This window comes from Ylistrum balloti, unplaced genomic scaffold, assembly GCF_031769215.1.
Source record: "Ylistrum balloti isolate Yb309-2 unplaced genomic scaffold, AGI_CSIRO_Ybal_v1 Utg370668, whole genome shotgun sequence".
Lineage (NCBI taxonomy): Eukaryota > Metazoa > Mollusca > Bivalvia > Pectinida > Pectinidae > Ylistrum > Ylistrum balloti.
This window is the reverse complement of record NW_026782404.1, coordinates 64,740-81,973: the sequence shown is the minus strand read 5'-3', so window position 1 is coordinate 81,973 and position 17,234 is coordinate 64,740. Positions and strand designations below refer to the sequence as shown.

General features: G+C 33.0%; 2 protein-coding genes across 2 annotated transcripts; one reads left to right on the top strand and one right to left on the bottom strand.

The window, feature by feature from the left end:
- Nucleotides 1-101: 101 nt before the first annotated feature.
- LOC132557410 (large ribosomal subunit protein uL11m-like) lies at nt 102-5,217 on the top strand. The gene is made up of 4 exons (XM_060221910.1): nt 102-261; nt 1,699-1,794; nt 2,840-2,933; nt 3,997-5,217. Exons 1-4 carry the CDS (start codon nt 118-120, stop codon nt 4,278-4,280), a joined length of 618 nt encoding a protein of 205 aa, XP_060077893.1. The 5' UTR covers nt 102-117; the 3' UTR covers nt 4,281-5,217.
- Nucleotides 5,218-8,057: 2,840 nt separating this feature from the next.
- On the bottom strand, nt 8,058-17,013 carry LOC132557413 (ribosomal RNA processing protein 36 homolog). Its single transcript, XM_060221913.1, has 10 exons — nt 16,964-17,013; nt 14,932-15,313; nt 14,452-14,467; nt 14,097-14,157; nt 13,434-13,511; nt 13,114-13,180; nt 12,319-12,423; nt 11,979-12,053; nt 8,772-8,889; nt 8,058-8,235 (listed from the first exon to the last, which is right to left on the bottom strand). Exons 2-10 carry the CDS (start codon nt 15,298-15,300, stop codon nt 8,084-8,086), a joined length of 1,041 nt encoding a protein of 346 aa, XP_060077896.1. The 5' UTR covers nt 15,301-15,313; nt 16,964-17,013; the 3' UTR covers nt 8,058-8,083.
- Between the last annotated feature and the right edge of the window lie 221 nt (nt 17,014-17,234).

Sequence of the window (17,234 nt, the reverse complement as noted above, 5' to 3'; positions counted from 1 at the left end):
TACTCTAAACTATAATTAGTGTTGAATTCATTACATCACCTATCACGCTTTTGAAACGAAGGTAAACTAAGGGCTGTTCCGCTAAGGCTGATAACTCTAATTTGAAAAACCGGCGGCATGGGTGCTAAAGGCAAAGCAATAGCGAAGGGTGCGAAAAGCTTAAAAAAAATCGCGAACGTGGAAACAGGTTCAGTACTGAGAGCAACAATACAAGCGGGTAAAGCTACCCCTTCTCCACCATTAGGGCCGATGTTAGGACAGGTGAGGTCAACCACAATTGATGAGTTTTTGTTAAAACATTTAGACTTTTCTGATTATTAATCTTATCCATCCAAAATATAGTAGAGTAAGAACTGAACTTTATTTTTGCCTTTAAAACACATTTTATAAACTTAATATCTTGTTACTCAAAATGAGAATTTATAATTATAATATGTATCAACAGTAAGACTTGACCTTTCACCATGACCTTCACCTTGATGTCAAACGCCAGGTATAATTCATGCTAACTTCGCTTGATTCTTACTCGTCCGAAGTGTTTTTACAGCCTTTTTATAATTTTGTTTTAGTGTAAGTCATGGTCAAAAGTCAGATTTCCCTTTGTAAAAATGCAAAATTTTAGTAATGCCAAGCAAGGGTCAACATCCAGATTATGTTAAATGATGTAATATCTGACCTTATGAAAACAAGATGTTAAAACAGTATCCTACAAACAAAATATGAAAGTCACCACTCATTTTCGTCAAGGTAGATAAGATGGGACCAAAGTATGATCACTCGGTATCCTTGATATTGAATAAAAGAATGAAATAATGCTAGAGAATGCAAGGTATTTAAAAAAAAATGGTAAGTTAACATTACAAATGTATTCATCAAGTTAAGCGTGACATAACAACATCACAATATGCTAATTACAGACATTACCACAGTCAAAATGGAAATTTCATAATGGAAGTATCAACCAAAAATGTCAGTCATCTCTTAAATTGTTGGATATTTTAATTTAACAGAAATTTATTGGTCAAAGTGGACATCTGCCTCAGAAACACACATATCAACCTGTTTTCTCGTATTGTGTCAGGGACACCTTTCTTTATCAACATTAATAGATTCCACAAGATATTGACTTTAGTAGACTGGTCCACAATACTTGGAAGGTAACTCATCCGCTAAGTCCTGGAAAGTGTTTCTTGAAATTTTTACAAAACTTATAGATGACGTTATCATCACTCTTTCTTAGAGGAATTAGCAAATTTTATATAAGCAAGAGTAAAACACAGAAGTAATAGAAAAGAAGGAAAAAGAACCAAAACTTTTAAGAACAAATAAAAATCATATAATCGTGGGTTCCAAGATCCATCTGGGATTGCTTGGTAAACATGGTACCATATTACCAAAATTGTTTACACAACAGGTAAGTATGTTAACAACTCAAACTTGCAATTTTTTATCATAAGATGATGGGTACCCAAATTGCCCAGGGATTTAGTGATGAAAATGCCTCAATGCCCTCATAAGACTTAAACTTAAAGAAGCTGATTTCTTATTCTTAATAAATGTTGGTCTGTTTATGAAATCACATATTATTGTACTTTTTGATTTGTGTTCCATACATGTATATCAATTATTTGCATTAAAGTAGCACATATCAATTTGAATTCAATTTTATTTAGTTTATTCTACTGTTTTTCATTACAGCATGGAATACAGATTTCAGAATTTTGTAAGCAGTTTAATGACATGACAAGTAATATCAAGGAAGGACTGCCTTTACCAACATGGATTAAACTAAGAGTAAGTGTTTATATTAGAAAATTTCTCCATTAATGACATCCCATGATAAAAACTACATGTATGTGTTTTGAGACTTCATATTACAGAAAAACTGGAAATATTTCTTCGTTATTATATGGTAATTTGATAAGCCACCTGATGGTACCTATATCTTATAAATTAAAAATGACCAGGAGATTACATAATCATGCTTTTGACTGTTTTCATTACTTAATTGTAACCCAACAGAGGTGGGTTGCATGGTGGCTTAAAGGGTTGCAAGGTTGTGTAGGTGAAGCAAGAGGAAACAAGGTTGTGTAGAATAGCAACACTGGTGTGGATGATATAAGATGGCCTTGTGTGGTGCAAGGTACTATGGAGTGGCATGGGTGGTGCAAAGTGGTGTACGTTGGCATTAGGTAGCTTCAGGTTTTACTTTCAAGTCGAATTGATAATCTCTAAAGTAATTACATCTTCGATACTCGAGGGGTTACAATCACTTTTGCTCTCTGCACCCTGGAAAATGTCTTGGCAACAGTCTTAAATGGTTCCATTTTGCGGCTTTGTATTTGTTGCTTTTTTGGTCATCTGACATGAAATGTCAGGATGACCTATTGCCAATGCTTTTCATCCATCATTGTGTACTGTGTGTAAACTTTCCATTGAAAGTTCACAGGGAACAAATGTGTAAATATTTTAAATGACTTCTTTCCAATAAACAAAAGGCCCAGAGTACTGATAACTGGCTGGTAACATGCTGGAATGAAAGGTTACCTATTTTGTTAAAGTGATTAACATTTTCTCTTTTTTAAGGTCACGAGTCAAATGCGTGTAAACCTTCATACTTCTTTTTAATAACAAAAAAGTCTAGGCTGTTGATATTAGTTCTGTAATATAAGTGGTTGAAGGGCTACAGATTTGTTCAAATAATTGACCTTGAACTATAGGGAAGATCTGTTGGGTTAAATGAGTTTTAAACTCAAAATAATATTTTGACTGTTATTTTGAAAAAAAATACACAATAACCTTGCTGATTTCTCTTTGTGATTTTTCTGTTTTTCACAAGGGGGACCGCAGTATTGACATCAGGCATACTATGCCAACGACATCATATTTTCTCTGTAGTGCTGCAGGAATAAAAAATGGAGCCCAATCTCCAGGTTTGTTTTTTTATTAGTTTACCTGGTCTGAAGGACCAAATGAGCTTATGCTGCGGTGCAGTGTCCATCAACTTTTTCCTTTAAACAACTTCTCCTCAATAACTAATGGACCAATTGTTTTGATATTTGGCTGGTATGTTCCTCAAATGAAGCCTGACAGAGTTTGCGAAAAGAAATGACCTTGACCTGTATTAAAGGTCACAGGGGTCAGATATGTTAATACCCTTAAATGACTGTTCCCTGTGAACTCAAAGGCCTAGAGGCAGGATATTTGGCTGGTAAGTTCCCAGGATGAAGCTCGTCCAAGTTTGAGAAAAGAAATGACCATGACTAATAAATATTTATCACTAGGGTCAAATTTGTTAAAACATTTAAACAACTTCTTTTCAGGAACTAATAGGTCTACAGACATGATAATTGGTGGGACTGTTAAGGAAAGGAAGCCAACAAAGTATTGATGTTTATTGGCCCTGTCTAAAGTTTCCCAATGACAGCCATTATGGTCATTTTGTAACATGATTGCTTTATCATAGTTTCTCCGAACAACACCTGTTTTAAATTCTTCTCAAGTTCCACTAATGGAATTCAGGTGAAACTTGCCTAAATTGATGTTGAGATGATCCTGATGATATTTTGGGGGTCAGTTCGAAATCCAATTTGACTGCCATGGCTGCCATCTTGAAGACCACATTTTAAACTTCTTCTCAAGTTCATTTTAGCTGAAATTTTGTTGAAATTTGGAGAAACTGAAATGAGGAGTGTTTTTGCCAGTTTTGTAATTGTTAATACCACTACTGCTGTTATATCGTATATAAGTTATGGAAGAAAATGTTTTGTGTTGTTGTACTTAATCATTTGTCAAAGGCAAATCTAATTCTTTTACCGATGTATTAAAATATTGTCTGCAACGGTAAGCCTGTGCCTGGTAATAAGCTAACCCGTATCTGTTACCTTTTGGTAGAATTTTATACAAATCTGCTTTAATATCCTGTAGGAAAGGTAAAAAAACATTTGATATGTATTATGAATTGAACAATATTATGAGTCTTCACTTTTTTTATAGGTCAAGAAATATCAGGAAAGATAACACTGAAACATGTCTATGAAATCGCCAAGATTAAGCAGTCTGAGGGAACATTGGACAGATTCAGCCTTCAAAATATCTGTAAGATGATAATAGGCAGTGCTCATTCTTTAGGATTACAAGTAGTGAAAGACCTTGATCCAGAGGAATACAGACAATTTCTTATAGAAAGAGAAAAGGTAGTAGAGGAACAAGCATTGAAACGAAAAGCAGAGTTGGAGGCAAAGTTTTTAAGGATGAAAGAAAAAGACACAAAATCATAACATATAAATCAAGAATATAAAAACTTTGACCTGTGACAGTGGAGGCTGAGTTGTTGAAAGAAGACAATGCCACTTTTGGGAAGGATCTGGAAATGTTGACTTGTTAACAACTTAATTTAAAGCTTGTCTTGCTGTTTAATACTGTGTTCCTTAATGAGTATCAGTGGAGTTGTCTTAATTATTTCAGAAATGGGGTAAAAGGTAAGGGATCTGTTTGATGATGACAGAATTTAAGTGGTGAAACTATACATTAGATTATTTGATTTTTCGTTTTCATGGATTCTGATAGGAACACTTGAGCATACCACCTTCTTACAAGGCTGTCATTGATGTATTTATTCATAAAACACAATACCATCTAATCAACTTTTTATCAATAAATAGGCTATTAAGCATGAATTCATGATGTACACGTACAAGACATGATAAACTTGTTTATGGATTCATGTGAAAAGATATTCATTATACATTACCATGTAATTGACTTAGTGAAATATTTCATATTTAACATACTCACATTTATGTTGGAAATCAAATAACATTTGTGATATAGAAACTATGTAAAAATGAATTAACGGCACACATGTGCTATGAATTTCTTTGGAGTTATCTATAAAATAAATTGAATTATGAATTATAGAATGAATTAAAATTGTATCAGAAAATGAAATTAATAGGTTATTCTACATGCCAAAATAATATCCCACACCTCCCAGTCATAAGTGTTTGCATTATTAGCATTAATGTGATGATATGGTACCTGCAATAGAATTCAAATTTCTAGGCTATGTAAAATTTGCTACTAAAGGTAATTTTTCTTTGTGTTAAAGAAAAAGATTCACAATCACATGTACTTCAAAGATGAACACTGTATATCTATTGCCATGAAGTCATATGTATTTATGTTGATTACAATAAAGTCTATGGAAGATTTGAATGTGTGTTGTTAGTGATCAGTTTATGGACAAGTTACAATGAATTCTTATTAGACTTTTTTACCATTGAATACATCAATAAAATCTGGTATCTGTAACCAAGCGAAATCGGGGTATCTCAGTTTCAAGTTAAGATCCTGAAACACCCAACGCTTCAGTTGGGAGGATGTTACAGGATCTTAGCCCAATACTGAGATTCCCCGATCTTGCTCAGTTACAGGTAATAGATTTTTTCTTGCACCTAATACTCTGAAAAGTATTCAATATTTCATCAGAGTTTGGTGTATCCCATGGGAGCCTCAAACTACCCAAACAGCCTCTTCACATTTAAACAATGTTTGAATAGTGCCACATAAACAATGTAGGTCGCACTTACAAAAAATACAACACATTTTACAATGCCAATTTTCTATTCCATTTTAAATATGATTAATTGTTGAAATTTTAGCAACATCATAACCTATGTTTTAGTAGAAATGCAGGGATGTAGGTGTCACCTATGCCTACATGTGGATGAATACACCTATGCATAAAAAATTCCACGAAAACGCCGATAAGGTAATAAACAGATCGGATGAGAAAAATCTAGGATGGGGTATTACATGCGATATCCCTTTTCGAGGTGCAAGAAGTACATATCCTCACAACCTAGTTTGGGTCGGAAATTCACATCTTGACAAAGTGACTATATGTATCATGAAAAAATTTAGTGCCAAACATGCATTTAAAGAAGCCCCATGATTTTACCTGTGTAGTTTTATCTTCTGCAGTTACTGAAATGATTACCATGCATTCCATCAGATGTTAGGTAAAATATGTTTAGTACATGTTCTTTTGTTTTTGTTTTAGTTCCTTTTGGCACAGCTGCAATGCCAATGTAAAATTGCCATCATAATCACTTTTCATATATGAAGGGCATAGTGGCCTAATATCAGTGCTTTCCACACCACCTATGAGTGATGAATATAGAATTTAAGTTTCATCAAGATATGGCCAATTGGAAAAGAATGTATAGGAAAAAGTTCACTTACTTGACCTTTAACCTTAACATGAAGGTTACAATGATTTAATTTCACTGGATCGCTCACTACTTGTGGATGATGTAGTTATATTTCAAGTTAATAAAGATATCTTTGACAGTTCAAATGTTGTGGCATGGACAATGTTTGCTAAGTTCATCATCCTACAAACAACCAGGGTCTCTTTGTAATAATTGGTAGCTACCTTACTAAACAACATACAGCAGGCCCATCACATGTCACACAGAGCAATTAGTGTAAAGTGTCTTGTCAAAGGTCACAACAGCGCAGACCAGTCCATATTTCAGCTTTCTGAAAATTACAAACCAACATGAGTAGATATTGAACCATGCACCTCAAATATTCATCTGACCTGATGGAGAAAAATGCTAAAATATCAGAGTCCTGGCATGGACAAGCAGAAATGCACTGGACTGGAAATTTTGCTCCTTTTCAACCTTTAACCTTGAGGTGATGGTCAAAGTGACCAATTATCAGTGCACTACACACTGCCTGTAAGCAATAATTGTATTTCAAGTTTCCTCAAGATATACTGTATATGACCTAATAAGGACGCAGGTCGCAGGTAATTGAACGTGAGGGTGCCCTAAATAAGACTTAAAAACCGGCAAGTTTTATGAAACAGACTATAGGCGATGTGTATGTAGCAGACAGCTTCCAGTTCAACTGAGGGTAAGTAGAAATTCCAGCGAAACCATTTGATGTTATTTATAGACCAAGTCTATACAGAAAATTGGCATGTGAAAATGTTTTTGAAAGCAATTCAACCGAAAACAATGAAAAGTTAAGTTGTTGTAGCTTAGACTGTTCTCGATTATACAAGTGCAGATGTGCACAATGCGAACATTGTACTTTCCATGAGTAGTGCTAGCAGCTCAGACAGTGATAAGGACGATGCTGAATGATAACTATGACTGTACTAGCCCTAGACATTGAAATCAGGTCTGTTTTTAATGTCCACAGTGCAGTCATAGCAATCCTCAGAATAGGCCTATCTATATATTCTAAATATAAAGGTAGGTGTAGTAAAAAATTTTATCGTTTCTGAATGCAAGTGGACACTTGGCCAAGAAATGTTCCTGATAAAAAAGGTACAAGTGCCCTTATAGGGGCATGCGCCCTTTAAAGATCATATATGGTATCTCTTACAATTCAAAAGTATGACCTAGTAAAAAGGTGAGAAGAACCAGTACATGTACTAATACTGTACACCTCCTTTCATACAAAGGGAGGCACTCTTGTTGATTTTGTCATTTGAAGTGTGTGGTCGTCGTTGATTAAGAAATACTGCAGGGATCGCAAAATTCAATACCAACATAATCTGTATGGTTCCTAGTTGAGTACACCGTATTTTGAGTATGATTTCAATTTTGAGATAGCTGCCAGTGGCTACAACTGTACTTATGATTTTGACATAGAAAGTGTTAGAGCACTAAAAAATAACTGAAGGGATATTCTTCAAGGACAAGTCTAGTATCTGTTCTAGTCACACATTTTGAATACAAAATATTAAAAGATGGCTTGTCATTTTGGATTTTGACATTTGTAGTTTTAAAACCTATGAAATTTTATAGACGCATTCAGAAAGTAAACCAAATCATTCATGTAATATTTTCAGCCTTGCTTGTATATTCAAGATTGCCACATTCAAGCATTTTGAATTTCATATCTGAAGTCATTACAGACCTTAACATGTTACCACATTAAAGAAATAATCAGTCTTACGAAAAACAGTGAAGTTGGCTGCCAAGATCCCTCTGAGACCTCTGGATGTGTAACATAAAGTGAGCAAGAACTTGTTTTTAAATGAAATTTTATTGAAAACCAATTATGTGAATCCAAATTGCTTTGCTGGTAAGGGTAACTTCTTTTTCTCTTTCGAAGCAGTTTTCTTTCTCTTTTTACTAAGGTAATTGTCAACTTTTCCAGATTTCTTGAGCTCTCTATACTTTTCTGCTAATTCTAGTTTCCTTAAATCTCCTGAAAAAGATTACAACACAACAGATTTAAACACAATGGTATATCTATGAAAGTTGAACATTACGTTAGTTACAACCATTTAACAAAAACGCACCATTTCATTGATAAAACCGTATCGAATACAATTTATATTAATGCAACATATCTCAATTTTCTTTACTGATATTATTGTCAATAAGATATACCAGAAAAATCAGAATATGTACAAATTCCTCCATTTTTGTCTTTGAGACATAATAACTTCATATTATTTCCCCTAAAGATACAGTATATTACAAACATTTCTTAGTGAATGTATGTGTATTATGGTGATAATACAGTATATCACAAATGTTTCAGAGGGAATGTATGTGCTTAATGGTGATATACCCTAGTTATTACATCATCAGCATATGACAATAAATAATCCTGGTCAATAAGATTTAAGTCTGTAAGTAATGTTGCTATATAAATATAGCATTGTTATTTCTTTATAATACTTTAGCTGCTGTGAGACACAAACTTTTACAAGTTTTCAATGTACAAGTGTCTTTTACCTTTCTTGAGATAAAATGGATTCTTTCCTTCCTTCACTCTTTCCTTCTCCTTTGTCTTCCACTTCTTTTCAAGGTCTTGTCTCTTTTGTTTCTGATCTGTAGCCATTTCTTGTTGTTTCTGGAGTTAATAAATATAAAGTCACTTTATGCTTTTATATTTTTATATTCTCTATCCTTTTAAAGGTATTTTCCTCTAGAGAGACCATGTATTCTGACATACAAACAAACATGACAAAACTCAAAAGTCAAAATGTCTATGATCACTTCGGTTATTCCACTCAGAACAGTTAAATACAGAAAAATAAATAGCATGCTAGCCTTCAACATATCTCCATCACCTTCAGAATTTAAATTTAACAAAAGGAGTATCTATATATCTATCACAGCAAACAAAGGAGTATCTATATGAATATCTCACCATACACAGGAGTATCTATATAAATATCTCACCATACAAAGGAGTATCTATATAAATATCTCACCATACACAGGAGTATCTATATAAATATCTCACCATACAAAGGAGTATCTATATATATCTATCTCAGCAAAAAAAGGAGTATCTATATAAATATCTCACCATACACAGTATCTATATAAATATCTCACCATACACAGGAGTATCTATATAAATATCTCACCATACAAATGAGTATCTATATAAATATCTCACCATACACAGGAGTATCTATATAAATATCTCACCTTACACAGGAGTATCTAAATATATCTATCTCAGCAAACAAAGAAGTATCTATATAAATATCTCACCATACACAGGAGTATCTATATATATCTATCTCCGCAAACAAAGGAGTATCTATATAAATATCTCAACATACAAAGGAGTATCTATATAAATATCTCACCATACACAGGAGTATCTATATAAATATCTCAACATACAAAGGAGTATCTATATAAATATCTCAACATACAAAGGAGTATCTATATAAATATCTCAACATACACAGGAGTATCTATATAAATATCTCAACATACACAGGAGTATCTATATAAATATCTCACCATACAAAGGAGTATCTATATAAATATCTCACCATACACAGGAGTATCTATATAAATATCTCACCTTACACAGGAGTATCTAAATATATCTATCTCAGCAAACAAAGGAGTATCTATATAAATATCTCAACATACAAAGGAGTATCTATATAAATATCTCACCATACACAGGAGTATCTATATAAATATCTAAACATACAAAGGAGTATCTATATAAATATCTCAAAAGACACAGTAGTATCTATATAAATATATCTCAATACACAGGAGTATCTATATAAATATCTCACCTTACACAGGAGTATCTATATAAATATCTCACCATACACAGGAGTATCTATATAAATATCTCACCATACACAGGAGTATCTATATAAATATCTCACCATACAAAGGAGTATCTATATATATCTATCTCAGCAAACAAAGGAGTATCTATATAAATATCTCACCTTACACAGGAGTATCTATATAAATATCTCACCATACACAGGAGTATCTATATAAATATCTCACCTTACACAGGAGTATCTATATAAATATCTCACCTTACACAGGAGTATCATATATCTAAAGGAGTATCTATATAAATATCTCAACATACAAAGGAGTATCTATATAAATATCTCAACTATATACACCATACACAGGAGTATCTAGGAGTATCTATATAAATATCTCACCATACACAGGAGTATCTAAATATATCTATACAAACAAAGGAGTATCTATATAAATATCTCAACATACACAGGAGTATCTATATAAATATATATATATCTATCTCAGCAAACAAAGGAGTATCTATATAAATATCTCACCATACAAAGGAGTATCTATATAAATATCTCAACATACAAAGGAGTATCTATATAAATATCTCACCATACATACAAAGGAGTATCTATATATCTATATATATCTCACCTCACAGGAGTATCTAAATATATCTATCTCCGCAAACAAAGGAGTATCTATATAAATATCAACATACACAGGAGTATCTATATAAATATCTCACCATACACAGGAGTATCTATATAAATATCTCAACATATCTATATAAATATCACAGGAGTATCTATATAAATATCTCACCATACACAGGAGTATCTATATAAATATCTCAACATACAAAGGAGTATCTATATAAATATCTCAACATACAAAGGAGTATCTATATAAATATCTCACCATACACAGGAGTATCAAAATATCTATCTCAGCAAACAAAGGAGTATCTATATAAATATCTCACCTTACAAAGGAGTATCTATATAAATATCTCACCATACACAGGAGTATCTATATAAATATCTCACCACACAGGAGTACACAGGAGTATCTATACACAGGAGTATATATAAATATCTCACCATACACAGGAGTATCTATATAAATATCTCACCTTACACAGGAGTATCTATACACAGGAGTATAATAAATATCTCACCTTACACATATCACCTATATATATATATCTATCTCAGCAAACAAAGGAGTATATATATAAATATCTATATAAATATCTCACCATACACAGGAGTATCTATATAAATATCTCACCATACACAGGAGTATCTATATAAATATCTCAACATACAAAGGAGTATCTATATAAATATCTCACCATACACAGGAGTATCTATATAAATATCTCACCATACACAGGAGTATCTATATAAATATCTCACCATACACAGGAGTATCTATATATCTAATACAAAGGAGTATCTATATAAATATCTCACCATACACAGGAGTATCTATATAAATATCTCACCATACACAGGAGTATCTAAATATATCTATCTCAGCAAACAAAGGAGTATCTATATAAATATCTCAACATACAAAGGAGTATCTATATAAATATCTCAACATACACAGGAGTATCTATATATGAATATCTCACCTTACACAGGAGTATCTAAATAAATATCTCACCATACACAGGAGTATCTATATATGAATATCTCACCAAATAAAGGAGTATCTACCTACAATATCCATCAGTATTGCACAATACTATTAAATATGGATTTTCGATCTTACTGTATCTTTTGATATCTTTGGTATTTCATCATAAGAGTGAGTATCTATTAACTTTCTAACAATTAATTAACTATTGGTGTATCAGTAATGTGTCATACAATTAAACATCTACTTATAACTTACCATACGATTAAGTAGATAGTGAAGGTCTTGTTTCTTATCTGCATTCTTTACTCTCTTGAGTTCTCTTTGCACTTTCTGTGTAAATGTAAAGATGATTAAAAAATATACCCTAAAACTAAAAAACACTACCTTATACCTAGTTGTCATAATATATTGTAACAATACCTACACTGTATCTATGCAATTTTAAACACACGACAAAGTTTTTTCCTCCACAAAATATGGAGGATTATTAGGTATGCATTTTTATCTTTTTAAGAAAAAAAAGAATTAAGCATTTCAAAAAATATAAGTATTCAAGGAAGCACCGTCAAATCATTGGTATATCAGTTTAACTTACCTCCCTTTCCCTGATTTTTATGTCCTTAAGGAAGGAGTAAGATTTGTTGAAGAGATCTTCCCTGAAGTCTCCAGAAAGGTCATCAAATCTGGGGTCACGGTTAATCTGAAATAGGAACATACATGTACAACCAAACAAATTTTATGCTAAAGGTAGAATAATTCCTTTATTTCATCAGAAATTAGAAGTGACTTCAACCTCTACAGAACAAAATTAACAATTCAAATGCAATGCAATATTGTAAAAGTGGTATGAAACGAAAGTCAGTCTGAAAAACTTGCCTCTCATAACTTTCATTGAAGCTACGTGCATTCATTCAGTTTGCAAAAAATGTTTTTCTCTCATACCAGCATGAAACTAAAAAAATTATAATCAAAGCTTTTAATTAATTTCAAACACAAAAATAACATGGTTATAATATGATAATTTAATTAAGGATTATTTTATTACAAATTATCAAGTGGAGGGATCTAGATCTAGATGAATCGCTGCATTTTGTGTACAAACAACAAAAAATTAATGATATTGCTATGTTGACCGAGTTCAAGTTCCACAATGATAACTTTGATGTTACTTGAATATATGTCAAATCCTGGAGTGAAAGACTATTTACATTTTCAGTACCACTGAATTTGAATTGCATGATAACTATCAGTATGAAGAAAACTCTTTCTCTCTATACCTGAACAGCAAAACCAATATGGCACTTATATGTTTTTATTCTGAAAGTCATATTTGATGATGTTTACGAGCATTTAATATTTTCTGTAACCTTTACTTTACTAAAGTTGTCACCTTTTTCTTTACAGGAATAACCTCTCTTACGGCAGGTACCCGTCTCTTTGATGATATCTCCATTGGTCTGGAAATAGTTTTCAAAAGCCCTTATTCAACACAAAAAATTCAGACTGTCTTGATGCATTTTGATTATAGTAATTTTCTCACACACTGTGAAGTCAATCATTTATGCTAAATCAGTTCATTAAAGCAAAAAAGACAATACTGACAGGTTTTAACTTTCTGTTGTGAAATTTGTTAATGTCAGGTTATATGACGTACTGAAGAAAAAACCCAAATTGCTGACATTCACATTATCAAGTAATAAGCTTCCACACCTGTTTTTGTTTTTCCTTTTAAATTGTCGCTTTCCCTTCACACCTAGGTGTTTATCACCATGCATTGCCTTTTTGTATCTGAAATAAAATGCAGAAGCTTAACAAGAGAAAGTATTCTGTTGGAAGTTGCTGAACAGCACAAAGTCAGTATGACAACATCAGATGACTTACAGATGATCTCCAACTTTTTAAATTATAGATGGTTTTATGAAAATTAAATTATGCATAGTTGATATTGTAGACTTTTGAAAACATTTCACCACATGTCTGATATGTTATTCTGTGAATATATTCAAGTCGTATATTTATTCATATGAACACATGTAATGATCTACTATGACATTGGGACTAGATAAAATGATGTCACATATTTGCACACTACATAGTGATGTCAAAATGGAGACGTAGACATATACAGAGCCATGAGGGCTTCAAGTTTGACACTGAAAAAGAGCATTTTCTGATATTTGGAAAAAAGGGATCATTAACTTGTTTCCATTTCACATTTGATCTATGAAAATTTGTCACATTTGTTTTTCTTTTGAGCTCAACTCAGGATTGAGAAGATCACTGTAATGGAGAATTCTTAAGGTTCATTCCATCAATCTGAAATTCATACCATAGGAATTTCCAAGCAATCAGAAAAGTTTTAAGGATACTTACGCTTTTGTTCCAATTCTTTCTTTTAGCTTTATCAAATCTTCAAATGGCATGTTAGCAATTTCTGAAAATGTGGCAAGGACACAAATTGAATTAAAGAAATTTTGACTAAATAAATTTAATTCTTGCTTCAGCTAGGGATGTGTAATTCATGCTGGCAGTGAATGTTTATAAAAGACAACTTTTTATTAACTTTACATTGAACTGATATGTATAGGTGATCCCAAACACCAATAAAGTAACAGACACATGTACACTTGAACTTAAAGGCCAGGTTTTTAGAGCTTTCTAATAAAATTCACTATAAATATGTACAGTGAACATCAGAATTATTTGTAATTTTGTGAAAACATCTTACCTTCACGCATGGCTGCCTGTGAATAAAAGGAGACAAGTTCAGAAAAGAATCAATTAATTCAACAATGATGACACATGCAAATAAACTTCAAGAAACAACATGGTATGGCAAATGATAGTCGCCCACATAGCAGTTAATGGGGAAGTATTAAAAACTTAACATTCTGGCTATCATCACAGACGATAACACAGTGATAGGCAGCCATATATAAGCTTATTTCAAATGACTCATAAACTGCATATGTTGGCATTTCTACTGAAACTTCAATAAATGTGGGTAAGCTTATTACCAGGCATGGGATTGTTGCCAGATAAATATATCCTCAAATTTGATCACAATTAATGTTTACACAATTAATTCTGTAATTTCAATTTTAAAGAAGAAATATTTGCTGCCATAAAGATTTTGTTCCAATTTAAGCACTTGATTATAATGACATCAAGCCTGAAGTCATGATGTGAAAATAATTTGTACACTTACATACTCTTCTTTACTGACATCTTCATCAGTAGACTCCATTTCAGACTGTTCCTCCATATCCTCATCTTCAGAACAAGCCTGATATTCATCCTCTTCAATTTCATATTCTTTACTTGTCTTGCTGTTTCCAGGAGTCATTTCATCATTGCCCAGACCAGAAAATTGTTTTAGTTTTTTTTTCTTTTGACTACTGTAGAAGTCACCTTCACTACTTTTAGGGATCACTGTCACTGCAGTTTTATCAGACATTTTCAACGATGCTGAATCTTTATGTTTTTTCTTTCCTGTTTTTAATTTTGTCATCTGACCACTGTCTCTAAATCTACCCCTGGCTTGACCCTCACTGTCATCATCAAAATCTTGATCCATAGCACATGAATTTCTACAATATAAAGATAAACAGTATTTTTTTATTCAATATTCAACAATATCACACGTTTCACATGTGGGATAGGATAACAAGTTTACAATGTTTGCTTATTTTCATTAATTTAAATGTCAAAGATAAGTTTACCTATATTATCCATTCACAACTGTAGTGAAATTGATTACTTTAACATCAATATTATTACCAAGGATATCACATCTGTAATGACATATTTTTACTAGGAATCTATCATGAATAATAAAATATTTTACTAAAACATCATTAAATCAATCATTTACAATGGGATCAAAATTTATTCTTTAAATTTTCAAACGTAATGGGATAACATAATTTAGGCCTATCATATGTAAGACTGTAGTATACAGAATAGAAAATGTAGAATGTATATAGCTACTAGATGGTTCATGCAACCATTGCTGTGTAGCGGAACTGGATGAGGTCAATCTTCAGGAACCAGTTAGCTCAGTAGGTAAAGCATCCTTTTGGAGTTTGAAGGTTCCAGGATCGAACCCTTGTCTGGCCGTGCATTTTCCTACTCCTGTTACATTTGGTGATGAAACCAAATCTAGTTTCAAGCAGTCAGTAAATGCTTAACAAGGGGATACCCGAACTTAGGTTGTTTGATGTGATGTCTTTGGAGGGGAAGACTAAAAATAAGGAGGGAGGGATGTAGTGGAACTGGATAGAGCTCAGTAGGTAGAGTCTAGATTTCAGAAGGTCCCAGGTCTAAACCTCGGTCTGGCAGCACATTTTTTCCACTCCTGTCACAGATGTTTGAAATTCTGTCTGCAACAAGCACTTGTGTCTGGTATGTAAACAACTGAGGTCCACACTAATCATCAATTTATATATGTGTAATCAGAGGGAGTTGGTGTGGCTTGTATATAGTGTTGAGTATGGTCTCAGTCACTCAGCTAATGGAGTATGCTTCTTTGGCTCAGTTTGCCAGAGATCTGGGTTTGATTTCTGGTCTGAACTTGATGTTTAAACAAAATCCCAAGAGTTGAGTCATTTGACAGTTGAGTATGGTCTCAGTCACTCAGCTAATGGAGTATGCTTCTTTGGCTCAGTTTGCCAGAGATCTGGGTTTGATTTCTGGTCTGGGAACTTGACCGTAATGTTTAAACAAAATCCCAAGAGTTGAGTCATTTGACAGTTGAGTATGGTCTCAGTCACTCAGCTAATGGAGTATGCTTCTTTGGCTCAGTTTGCCAGAGATCTGGGTTTGATTTCTGGTCTGGGCACTTGACCGTAATGTTTAAACAAAATCCCAAGAGTTGAGTCATTTGAAGTCTACTGTTGAGGTTAGGAAATCTAAAGAAAAATGAGGGAGCAGTGTAATAGGAGCGGGTTGATGTGGCCTGTACATAGTTTTAAATACGGTTTTCATCATTCAGCATGCTGCTTTGGCTCAGTTGGTAGAGCCGATTGATTATCACGCAACCGATCCCTGTTCAAATTCCTGGTCGGGGCACTCGACATAAGTGTATTTCCCCCGGTCTTTCACATATATAAACTGATAAACATGCCTATGCTAGATCTCAATTTACATTCAGAATTTCAAATACGTGCGATGCTGCCAACATATTAGTGTCGACTGTTATACATTAATATAATGAGTGTATTGACAGACGAGGCTAGTACCTGTGGTCTGGGACACTTCGTGCACGTGTAGATGTGTTTTGGGAGCAGTGTACCGGAAGCCTGTATAATGTACGCTTATAAGAAATTTTCCTCTGTTGAGTCGAATACATCAGCAATGAAACATATATGGGTAATCATTATATATTGCAATTGAGTTTGTATAACCTACCTAGTAAACTAACATAAATATATATATCTATATATATATATATCAGTTTGTAATGTGATCTAGCATGTGCACTCTCCTACAATATTTACATCGCTCTTTTGG

What these genes read in the sequence shown, in the direction of transcription:
- LOC132557410 (XM_060221910.1), top strand. Translation starts at nt 118, where the DNA reads ATGGGTGCTAAAGGCAAAGCAATAGCGAAGGGTGCGAAAAGCTTAAAA. An exon ending in CAACATGGATTAAACTAAGA is followed by an intron (nt 1,795 to 2,839) that starts GTAAGTGTTTAT and finishes GTTTTTCACAAG; the next exon opens with GGGGACCGCAGTATTGACAT. An exon ending in AAATGGAGCCCAATCTCCAG is followed by an intron (nt 2,934 to 3,996) that starts GTTTGTTTTTTT and finishes CTTTTTTTATAG; the next exon opens with GTCAAGAAATATCAGGAAAG.
- LOC132557413 (XM_060221913.1), bottom strand. Translation starts at nt 15,300, where the DNA reads ATGGATCAAGATTTTGATGATGACAGTGAGGGTCAAGCCAGGGGTAGA. An exon ending in TAAAAATCAGGGAAAGGGAG is followed by an intron (nt 12,054 to 12,318) that starts GTAAGTTAAACT and finishes ACATTTACACAG; the next exon opens with AAAGTGCAAAGAGAACTCAA. An exon ending in TCCATTTTATCTCAAGAAAG is followed by an intron (nt 8,236 to 8,771) that starts GTAAAAGACACT and finishes AATCTTTTTCAG; the next exon opens with GAGATTTAAGGAAACTAGAA.